This window comes from Melanostigma gelatinosum, assembly GCF_949748355.1.
Source record: "Melanostigma gelatinosum genome assembly, chromosome: 22".
NCBI classification, from domain to species: Eukaryota; Metazoa; Chordata; class Actinopteri; order Perciformes; family Zoarcidae; genus Melanostigma; species Melanostigma gelatinosum.
The window spans coordinates 5,754,342-5,766,061 of NC_136655.1; the positions used below are offsets into that span (position 1 = coordinate 5,754,342).

Sequence of the window (11,720 nt, forward strand, 5' to 3'; positions counted from 1 at the left end):
TCAGAATTTCTCACCGTTCTCTGACATTTTATTAATTACTCGAGGAAATCGTCAAGAAAATAATTGTTAGTTGCAGCTCTGATGAAAGCTGCAACTGCTTTTTCCCCTGCTGTGAGGTTATCTTCTACTCCAGCTCATCAAAGCAGCCCCTTCATCCCGCTGTAACACTGAGAACACTTCCTCTTCTAATTTAAGATAACCCCGTGTGGACCGCATCATGCACTTGTACACATATTCCTGTGTTATCAGTGGGACTAATGGCAGCGGACTTCAGTGTGTTAGAGGGACTTTTCGTGCTTTCTCAGGTCCGGCTGGCGTCTTCAGGACACTGTGAAGCAGATCTCCGTCCCCCAGAGGACACTAAGAATTCAGTGTGTGTGTGTGGCTTCACACTGATGTCCTCTCCCTGTACAGTCCGCTGGCTCCAGCCCACGGAAAGTGCCAGACAATGGCAGATTGTGGAGGTCAACGAATGTTTCTTTGTATTGAAAAAACAACAATGGACTCTATCAATAGTTTATTGGCTCTGCCATCTATACGAACCCTGCCCAAGGGCCCTTTCGCTGTCTTTTTATAGTCACAGCGTGGTCAAGACCTGAAATCTCCCCAAAACTTCAGCTCAAAAGGTTTTTAAGCATTTGCTTTCATTATAGAAAACGTGTGATTTGTGTGTGTGTCTGTATGCTGAGTGTAGCCGCAGGCTTTTCTGCCACTAGATGTTAACATTTATGAATATTTGTTCATGATGTTTTGCACAATGATAATTCACTGAAGTAAAAACAGACAGAGGCGTGTTATTAATCGAGGCCTTTATGTGAAACGGCAGCAGTCACGGTGTAAATACAACCTTTACAAAAAATCTATGAAGACAATCTGACTGGGAGAGGAATCCAATACACTTATTCCAATACTCTTCTAACGAGCAACACAACGTCCATGTGTGTGTTACAAGTCTCGCTCCTTTTGGCATGTGTACTTCAAGCTTGACGAAGTGTGTGTGTGTGTGTGTGTGTGTGTGTGTGTGTGTGTGTGTGTGTGTGTGTGTGTGTGTGTGTGTGTGTGTGTGTGTGTGGGTAAATTCTGGTGTGTTTTTGTGAATGTGTTCGCAGACAGCTTTCCCTGCAGATTTGATCCGGATGATTAGGGCTGTTAGATGAGGGTCAGAGATAACCTTGGTGGACAAATCATCTGTATTTCCTTGAGAGATGCAGGGAATTGGCCTCTGGGATAAATAATGTGCCATCATCACTTTGCTTTCCCTTCTCACGATTCTAAAGTAACTGCGATTCTAAAGTAACTGCCTTTTATGAAGCATGAACAGGGGACTCTGAGAACTCAATTCAAAGATGCATTTCGGCCTAAAGCACTTCGTCAGCTGGTGGTGGCAGTCTGTATTTATCCACGACTAACTGTTATGTACTGACAGTGCAGGCATTTGCCCAATTTTACCTGAGGCCTGCCAACCAATCAGGAACTAGTATTTTCTCCGTGCCCATGGTGCAACACCTAAATGAACAATATAGCAGACAGTTGAAAACACAGTGGGGCTTTGGTGCGTGTGGGTCCAGTGAGACGTGGGCTTGCCATCAGTAATCAATGATTGTATGTTTAATACATCAGCTACATGCACCTGCTGGGGATTTAACGTGGTTTCCATACCAATGAGGAAGATTGATGGGATAAAAAAAAAAGAAAAGCGCCTTCTTCCGACGACAGGCGTCAACAGCCTCTGAGCATGTTATGAATGCAAATCGCAGCCCTCTCATGGAGGAGGGTGAAAGATGGAAGGGGGAGATTGATGCAAAACGTGGCAGAGAGGTAAAGCAACGGTTGCCGAACATGCCAGGTGTTGTGTCAGCCTCGACGCTGCTTCCTTGTTTTAGGGGGAAATGTATATTTAGAATGTTTACAGCTGCTGCGGTCAATACTTTTATATCAAGAATGGATAACCATGTGTTATTAGTCAAAAAAAAAAAGCTCTATCCCACTGTACAGTAGCTGCTCAGCATCAAACGGCAGGCAAAATTAGCAACTAGAGAGCTAAAGGAGAAGGCGGAGACCAAAGTAGAGCTAAAAGGAGAGTGGGCTTATATCCACCAATTGGCACATGGCTCTAAATGAATGCATGGTCTACATTCACAATGTACAGTTCCTAGCAAATCAGGGATTGTAACCAAAAGTCAGATGGACTCATAATCAGCTTAAGTTTAGAGTTCTCATTTGCAGGATGATTCCACTGAACATGTTGGAGATGAGCCCTTTAAAAGCCCCTTTACCAGGAACATCAGATGTTAACGCCGTTGATGCAGAGCACATGGAAAATGTTGCTGTATAAAAGCACAACTCCAAGCGGCTTTGCTCTTGGTTCATAAGATTTGCTTCGCCTTCCAAGCATGAGTAATCATAATACTGCAAATTTCTGTGTGTTTCCTGTAATTGGTTAATGTTAAATTATGCCTCCTAACACTGTAGTTGAAGAAAAGCGCCAATATCTGCACCAATACGGGTTTTGCTTTAATTTGGGTTGTTGTGTGTGTTTTAACACAGACATGCTTGGTGTAATTTCATCCTCTGCATGGAGAGTGAGAAAGGCATATGATGCCAGGAGGAAATCTGACAGAGATAAGCGAGTGGAGCGAAAAGGAAAGACCGGAGCAGGAAGCTGCGACGGATTTTCCACACTCTTGATGTGGGTGGACCCCTCCTGCCCACAGAACAAAGAGGGCACGTTCTCCTCTCCTCCCCTTTCGGTTTCTTGTCTGCCTCCCCTCCCTCCCAACTTTCTCTCTTTGCTTGGACAATAGGGGTCACGGTGAAACAATGCAAAAAGGAAAGGCTGGGGATTTGCGCGGCAGCAACGCAGGGGTGGTCTGAGGTGTAGAGAGGGGAAGATGGGTGAGAGGGCCTTGGAGCTTTACGGGGGGGTGGGCAGAAGAGAGTGATGGAGGCTTTCTTTTCCTGGGAGAGAGAGTTTTGATGAGGGGAACGTATAGAGAACATATATGGGGTCACATGACTTTGCTGTTCCCCTCAGCTCTATGGAGTGTTTTAGCATCTTTTAGCTCACGGCTTAGACAACGTTAGCGACGAGCTGGTGAGCGGAGCAGTTAGCAATAGGTCGGCATTGTTTATTTTTGACATTATTTTGTGGTTGAAGCCATGGAAACCTGGATAAGGTGTTTCCATGCAACAGCATCCTGTTTTTTTTATTGGAGGCTAATACAGCTTTCTGAAACAAGGATATTATATTTACATGTGATGTACACATTGCAAGGATACCAAAGATCCCGCCAAAAATGGTTCATGTAAATATCAATGAACCCGAAAATGAATTTCAATGCTAAGAATAAAACTGAAGGTCAAAAGAAGTAGCCTACTGGAAATATAAGGTCATGTGTGTGTCGGTGGGGGAAGGTGTGACTGTGGAAAGTAGAGAAAGAGAGAGAGAGAGAAAGTAGGGAAAGAGAGAGAGAGAGAGAGAGAGAGAGAGAGAGAGAGAGAAAGTGAGTGAATGCGATGACCTACAACTGCCTCTGCTGCCTGTATGTGAAAGAATGGAAAGACCCGATCACAGCTGCGACAGCCATTTTACCGTCACCGACACACAACAACATCCACAGCAAGAAACGCTGAGACGAACTGACGGTGATGCCGGGAAAAGTCGTTCTTGTTGTTTTAAAGCCACAATGAAAAGAAAGGTAACATACATCGAGGCTTAATGCAAATAACATACATTTGTAAATGTGTGCCGTGCAGCCAAGCTTCATTTGAACCCTTTAAAAAAAGAATTCAAGTAGAAACACATAAGGAGTGTGTATGAGAAGATACATCTCGACTAATTACAGTTGATGGAATGATGCAGCCATAAAACCAAGTGGGTTTGAATATCTCCCTCAGTAAACACTGTATACAGAGGTCTATAGATTCAATGAACAAGATGATACTTGTGTCATGCTGTTAGACAGAGCACAATGAGATGTGTATTTATATATTACATCAGGGAGAACATAGAAAAAAAAACCCCTCTTGAAGCAGGTTGATGCCCTGTGATTCTGTGCCTTTTTTGCTGGTTTGGTGGAAGACGTTTCATGTTCCCACTGAGCCGTCTAAATGTAGACAACGTGACACGTCAGGGTGTTTCCAGCAGCTAAAGTGGAACTTCCTGGTTGAAATGATCGAATTCTAAAACAACTGTGGACATCAGCATCTCACATGATCAAATGGCAAGTTTGAACTGAATAACTGAGATGGAGGAAGATAATTATGTCATTTACTTTATTTATATGTCACTTATATGCAGTTATGTGCTTTACAATTAGACAAATTAAAGTTAAAACTAAGTCAGTCAACAATATAACATGAATTAATCAATAGAAAGCTATTTGGTCTAATACGTTTACTCAAACACTGTATTTAAGTACAATTTAAATTGTGTTATATCTACTTTTACTTGTGTAATCGGAATACTTCTTCCACCAGTGGATGATCCCATTTCAATCACAGTTTCCAGGATTGAAATAGGGTTGAACCATTCGATTTGATGTATTCGTATAAACTGAGGTTGTCAAATTACAAAATGACAAATGAATCAATAAGTTTATGATCCACATGCATCCACATCCTGCAGTAGTTCAGTTCTCTTCTTGCTGTGTTAGTCTGGCTCCATCTTGTGACACTGAAATGTCTTGCAGTTATTTGATCAGTAGGTCATAATACATATTCGTGTAATTAAGCACAGCTGGAATGAACACTGCCAACAACATATGTTTTGTTCATTAATTAATTTTATTATATTTATACATTTTCGTTATTATTGTTATTATTAGCGTATAAGCGGCTCAAATGAACTCACATTTCGTTGTTTGCCAACCGCCAACACAAAACAAATGCATCGGAAGGAAGAACACGAAGAAGAAGTTGCTTCGTAGGCGGTGTTGTGCCGAATAATGTTTCCCTGTCGATACGTGCCCCCCCCCCCGACTAAACAGAATTAAACCCGAACCAACCTCAACCGCCGAGGGGGGCGCTGTCACTTGAACTCGGAAGAAAACGCCAGACACAGCACCGGCACCACCGCTGCGGATGATTTGACCGACCTTCCCAAGTCTTTTCTTTTTCTTTTTTTTTTTCTGTCAGGTCACCAGGAGGACCAGGGCTGACCCCGCACAATCCGGCTTCCTAGAATGGGGAATCTGGCGCTCTTCACCGGGTAACATACTAACATGTTGCTGTGATGTTGCGGCTTGTGTGTGTGTGAACCCGTTATGCGGGACTTGCATCCGCATTTAATGAAATAAATGTCGGCTGATACTTTGCTACGTCCTCCTGAGACTCGGTAATGCGATCCTGTGGATGCCCTTTTTGCACCAGTTGCACTTTGTTGCGTCGGTGAAAGGGACGCGTAATATTATCGCTTCACAGCCCGGCTTCGTTTCTGTGAACTCAATGCCCCCCCCCCCCCCCCCTCTCTCCCCCTTTTTCATCCGCACAAGATGGAAACCCAGGACTGTATCCTCCCTTAATATTTCAGACGCGTATCACACAGATCATGGCTGACATGGCAATCTAAATCCATTTAATTGTTTGTATGTAGAGGAAATGTTAACTGGTAAAGTACAAAATAAATATAGAGTGGGCCTAATACTAGTCTATAAATAGATTATGAATGAATGAATGAATGAAATTTATTTATAGAGCGCTTTTCACAGACGTACCATCACAAAGTGATGATATATTATGATGAATAATAGCCTAAAAGACAAGAAGAAGATCGAATTTCATTAATTCCGAAAGACGTTATTGTGCCAGAGATTGATTGAAGTATTAAGTGTGTAAGTAATACTGACACCAGTGCAACAATAGAATAGCAATACGATTAAGATAAGAAGTTTTTTTTAAAAACTGGCATGTTTTTTTTGTACATGTAAAAATAACTGTACCACCTAGCCTTTCATTTTTCCGGGTCTCAGGGGGAACATATATTTCTCTGTCTTCTCTGTCGGAATGTGATTTATTAAATCTGACTGAGGTTTGTTCATCTTTCCAGTCTCTGCAGGAGTGACGCAACCGTGTCTGAACAAGTCAACAAAGCAAGGTTCATAACCAATAGGATCAGCGAGGGGATAACTTATTATTACACTCCCTTCTTGGTGGCAGAGGAACAGACAGAATTTGCTGCCGAAGACTCTCAGAATTCCACTGCACTTTGCCCAAACTCCTCCCCGTCTCCCTCAGCTCTGCCCGTCAGCGACTCCTCCTCTGCAGATCCTTCCTCCTCTCCGTTGCTCTCAGATTCACCTCCACGCACACCCGCATCCTCCCAAAACCAATCAGACTCCTCATCCACTTCGCGTCCTCTTCTTCTCTTCTTCTCCTGGCTCGGTGCCCGGCCAGCGGCGGTGGGCAAATACAGGGACCTCTACCTGGACCGTGGCATGGATGTCCTCCTGGTCCAGAGCAAAGTAATGCACTTCCTGTGGCCTCGATGGGGGCTCGACTACGGGATGGAGGTGTTGAAGGTCCTGGAGCAGCCTCGGTTCTCGGAGAGGGCGGTGCTGGTCCACGCCTCCTCCATCGGTGGCTTCACTTTCACGCAGACACTCATCAACGTTGCTCAAGGACGGAAACAACATGCAGGCCTGGACCAGAGGGTGATCGGGCACATCTATGACAGCTTGGTGGTCGGCACTCTGGAGCACATGGCGATAGGTGTGTTAGTGTGATTCCCCTCAGGTTACCTTTCTCTTGGATATGTGTGTCACGTCTTTAAATAATACACGAGCCAGCTGACCCACTGTTCCAGCCGGGAGTCCAGGGACTATTTGTGGCAGCTTGTTTCCAACCTACCTACCTTTATATAAGGCTGTATGTAAAGATGTTCTTGTTAATTATGGGTTCAACTTTTATTTTTTAAGAATAATTTAAGTTTCCCAAAACAGTAAAAAAATTCCACAGTTTTCCAGACCCCAAGGCAATGCTTGAAGAAAACAATAAAAAGTCCAAAACCCAAAGATATTTAATTTATTATGATATAAAGAAGCTAAAGGCAGCCAATGCTCAAGCTTGAGAAGCTAGAACTGGCGCATTTTGGCTTCTTTGCTCAATAAAATGATTATAATTATTATTCAATGAGCAACATTGCTGTTAGGTAATTTACTAAAACTGCAACTAACAGTTTTTATTGTTAATTAATCTGCTGATTATTTACCAGATTTCATCTTTTGGTCTACAAAACAGTGAAAAGTACCCATTACAGTTCCACAGTTACCACGGTAATCTCCTCAAATATTTAGCTTTATCCTTCCAACGGTCTGAAGCCCACCGACGTTTAAGAAGTTTACTAATGTAAGATCAGGAAAAGCAACATATTCTCTCATTTAAGAAACTGGAACGAGGTAATGTTTGACTTTTTCTTACATGAGAAATGTCTTAACTGATACATTAAAATATTTGGATACAGGATGTCATCATCTCTGACGTGCATCACAAATAAACACCCATACACCTTATTAGAAATTGTAGGAAAAACATGTGATTGTACTAGTTATGAAATATTAACCCTCTTTGATTATTTACTGTCTCTTATTATTCAGGCCTTGGCAAGACTCTGGTTCCACGGTTAGAGAGCGTTGTCAAAAACGCCGCGATGCTTTACTTCCGGCTCTTCAAAAAACACACGGCAGACATCTACGACAGCAGCATCCAGGCTTTCTACGACAACCCGATTACCGCACCGGCCCTCTTCTACTTCAGCGAAAACGACGCCATGTGCGACACGGCTGACATGGAAAAGTTGATTGACCACTGGAGGATGAGGGGCGTGACTGTGGAGAGCAGGAAGTGGAAGGTGTCGAAACATGCAGCCCACATGCGATGCCACCCAGAAGACTACCTCTCTACGCTGGAGAAATACTTACAATCCCTGGCCATCTCCTCCTCCAGGGCAAATGTTAGGGACCTAAATGCTTAGTTTGACAGATTTGGACACTAAGACGCTTCATGATTCCAAACATAATTCACTGGGATCTTTTTATCTTGCAGCTGTAGCATAATTAATGGGGTAATTTACCAAAGACATTTTGTCTCTCCTTCTAAGCATCCTAATTAGTTTGACTTTGTTGTTTTGATTTCAGCTAAAGTTACATTTAAAGTGATATGCACTGTTTAATTGATTTATGTCAATTAATGTGATGCTTTCATTGCACAGGACGTGTTATTTATTGAATTGTTGTTGCACCTTAGTACCAGATCTGGTAGTTGCACTTACTATGTGTGGTTGTTGCACTGGGACAGAAGATGACGCATGTGTACGGATTGTAAATCGCTCTGAAGCAAATTTGTGTGTTTTTGTATTCTGGGCTGTACTAAATAAACGTAATTAAATCGCATTGTTCCAGTTTTTTTTGTTTGCTCTATTTATTTCAGCAGAAAAGCAACAAAATACATGTATGTAATCCGTACATTTCGGATACACGTGGTGCATGATGGGGTCTGCTCGCTTGTGAGGGTGAACTATGGTCTGTATAAAGAGAACCGGTCAGGCTACAAGCGCTTTTGAGCAGGCATGATGTCGGGCAGCTAAAGGTAGAAATGGCCCATTAGACGGAGAAGCTCGGGTTTCCTACATCATGGGCAGTGAGCGGAGGGCTCAGAGGAGCAAGCCAGGAAACATAAGGTGTGTCTCTGTTCATTAAACTGGTCAAACAGGTGGTGCAAACCACAGCCGATACTGCAGCCAGTATGTAAAAGAAAGGTGAGGGACTGGGGTGCAGTAAAGTGCAGAATCGTAAACTTTAAATGGTGCCGGGGAGCTGCTTTATGACGCACTCTGACGCAGTTTTGTTGCTGTTTCGCAGCATTTGATACAGGAGGAATATGGCGACATCTGCTGGCCATATTCTGGTATTGCACTTGCATGGCTGGATTAAATCTGAGGAAACAGTCAGTTTCTGTTGAGTCGAGCTGTCTGCTACGAGCGATTACTACTGTTAACCGGTGATGATATACAGTAGACAGAAGTGTACTGTGTGTTGCTTCTGCTCCGATGAGCGAGTTGAAGAAGCTTGCTCGCCATGTTTGGTGGATTGAGCCACGTGCTGCAAAAAGTATTCCGATTTTGACTGAGGAGAAGCACTACTGCAGTGTGAAAACACGGTTACAAGTAAAAGCCCTTCATTGATCTCAGTAAAGTACAAACGTATTCAAATTATACTAAAAGTAGCAAAAGTAAGAGTACTCATTTTGCAGAATATTCTCATTTCAGAATCATATTAATTACAAAACGTGTAAATAATCAAAATGTATTACTTTTTGGTCATGGATTACTCAAATAGCCTGTATGTACAGTACGGTGTGTGGTTGTATAGCTACCTTTGTTCTTAATGGTAAGTGCCCTTATGGAATGTACGGCAGTCACTGACCCTCTTTTGCGCAGATGCTGCTTTCTGAATTCATCCCTTAATTATTCATCTCTCTGTTTTAACGTAAACCAACGCTTGATTGAATATGACCACCACTTACTGGTCTGATGTGTGAGGAATGAGGTGTTCAGTATACTTCACAGCTGTGTGTGTGTGTGCGTGTGTGTGCGCGCGCGTGTCACAAAGCCGCTCTGCATGATGATGTTGGTATTCGTGAGATTTTATGTGTGAGTTCAACTGTTACTGGCACATTCTTGTGATTTGCACAGATGAGCTCTGGAGTAACCGACTGAGAATTATCTCTCAGCTGTGTTTAAAAAAAAAAAAAAAATCATTTTAAGTTAAGCGCACTGAAGTGCATGAAACTCAGAATTAATAAAGAAAACATATTCAAGCATTTTTAAATTTCAAAATGAACATAATGAAAATGTGGAATGAAAGAGTTCACTGTATCAAATTATTAACAATAACAACAATAGAATCATTTTCTTTCAGTGTAACAATGTTAACATCTGGGTCAGCAGCTCTCCAACACGTTCCCCTTCTCTCTCATTCTGAAACCCATTTTGGAGGACGAGGACATGAACATGTGCCATCTTTTTCACAATGGGCCCTAGTTTATTGTCAGTAGTCACAACATCAATACTATTATTCAGATCACTGGCAGCCCACTGCTCCCTATATACAGGGATGGGTCAAATGCAGAGATACATTTTGTGTATGTGTAAAAATATATATGACAATAAAAATGGTTTCTTTTCTTCTTCTTTATTGTTGCAGACACAGTTATTGTGTTACACTATATATATATATATATGTTCTGCAGATAATATAAATGTTTCCTCTGCAGACATGTCAGTGGATGAATTATATTTATCAGTCACTATATCTGTATTTTGTTTTTGCCGACCCAGTGGCACAAGTTTCCAAAAACTTTGATGAACTTGAATAGTTTTGTTGAAGGAGCGAGAATCATAACATGTAGCTTGCCAAAACAAACAGTTTAGCCCATCCTGCCGGGCCCGCTGCACACAAAGACATCGCTCCCTGATGTCAGAGGAACAACGTGACGCACATGGAAATTCTGAAGTAGATGATGCACAGATAGGACATAGGGAGGAGCAAATTATTAGAATGCTGGCTTTCTTCAATTCCAGCAAGCTGACATGGCACAGGGCTGACTCAGTTTGACCCCCCCCCCCCCCTCCCTTTGTTCGACCCCCTTGATCACACTAAATCCCCCCCCCCCTTTTGGTGAAAACATTCAATCGTTCAGTGCACCAATGTCACAGGGAACAAAGAGTAGGCGATGACTGGTCTGCACAGGAAACAGCTGTTGTTTAATACACATAATTAAGGAATGAGGATGATCGTACAGTAGACATAAAGCTCCCTTCAGTTATAGACGAGGTATTTTCCTTGGAATCTTGCAGAATTAACAACAAATTAATAAAATCAGTCATTCAAATCAGGTATTTTGCAGTCACGGTATCTGGTGTGGTCGATGTCTGGACTTTAACCCTTTCACGTTGTGTTTTCAGTTCATGAGCGTTAATTGTAACCTTTTGGCCGAAATGTCTTTTACAGCCACCGGTTGTGTTCCCTCTCGTGTCACTTCTGGTTGCAAAAAACCCCCGATGGCGTGACGGCCAAAAGGCCAAACTCAAGGCTTCAAAACTAGTCCGCAAAAAAGTCTATGGTTTCTCTTTTTATATGTTCACTGTTTACCTAAATGTGGATCGTGTACAGCAAGAGAACTGATGACTACTACAAAACTACTAGATGTGCCAGATTCCTTTTATTTTTTTTTGCGTCATCTCCAGTGGCCTAATTGAAAACTCAATATTGTTGCCAGTCCCACCAGCAGCACGAATGACTGGAACAAGATTTATCTTCTGCTGAGTCCACTCAAAGAACTTCAAATATCTTTCATGAGTGGGCTTTTGGCAATTAAATTCAATCACATCATTGAGTTGAAACCAAATACTTGGCAGTGCTTCACAAACACACAGAGCAGATCATTGACAAACCAAAAGCTAAGAATAGCCTCAGACGGCGTATTTTGTTACACCAAATGAGGCGTTGAATCATTCATTTTTAACACTTTTTACCGTAACTTTGTTGTGAATACGTCATGAGGAGGAGAGACTACCAGTACGAATATCCAAATTGAGCTGAATAAACCTGCTGCACCCGGTCTGTGTCAAGCTGGGTCTTGTGAAAACATTACTGGAACTCTTTTGAAGTTGATTCTGTACTTTTTTTTTGTTTGTCTATGTGATGGAGCTGCACATTGTGCAT

The 11,720-nt window shown here is 42.3% G+C and overlaps 1 protein-coding gene across 1 annotated transcript; it reads left to right on the forward strand.

Moving 5' to 3' along the window:
• The first annotated feature begins 5,085 nt into the window (after positions 1 to 5,085).
• On the forward strand, positions 5,086 to 8,368 carry LOC306795876 (uncharacterized protein). The gene is made up of 3 exons (XM_079294567.1): positions 5,086 to 5,209; positions 6,047 to 6,708; positions 7,593 to 8,368. The coding sequence occupies exons 1-3, from the start codon at positions 5,184 to 5,186 to the stop codon at positions 7,967 to 7,969; spliced, it is 1,065 nt and encodes a 354-aa protein (XP_079150693.1). The 5' UTR covers positions 5,086 to 5,183; the 3' UTR covers positions 7,970 to 8,368.
• Positions 8,369 to 11,720: the final 3,352 nt, after the last annotated feature.

Bases quoted from the DNA above. Each gene is read 5' to 3' on its own strand.
- LOC306795876 (XM_079294567.1), top strand. From the start codon at position 5,184: ATGGGGAATCTGGCGCTCTTCACCGG. The intron at 5,210-6,046 runs GTAACATACTAA...TCATCTTTCCAG, and splicing joins AATCTGGCGCTCTTCACCGG to TCTCTGCAGGAGTGACGCAA. The intron at 6,709-7,592 runs GTGTGTTAGTGT...CTTATTATTCAG, and splicing joins TCTGGAGCACATGGCGATAG to GCCTTGGCAAGACTCTGGTT.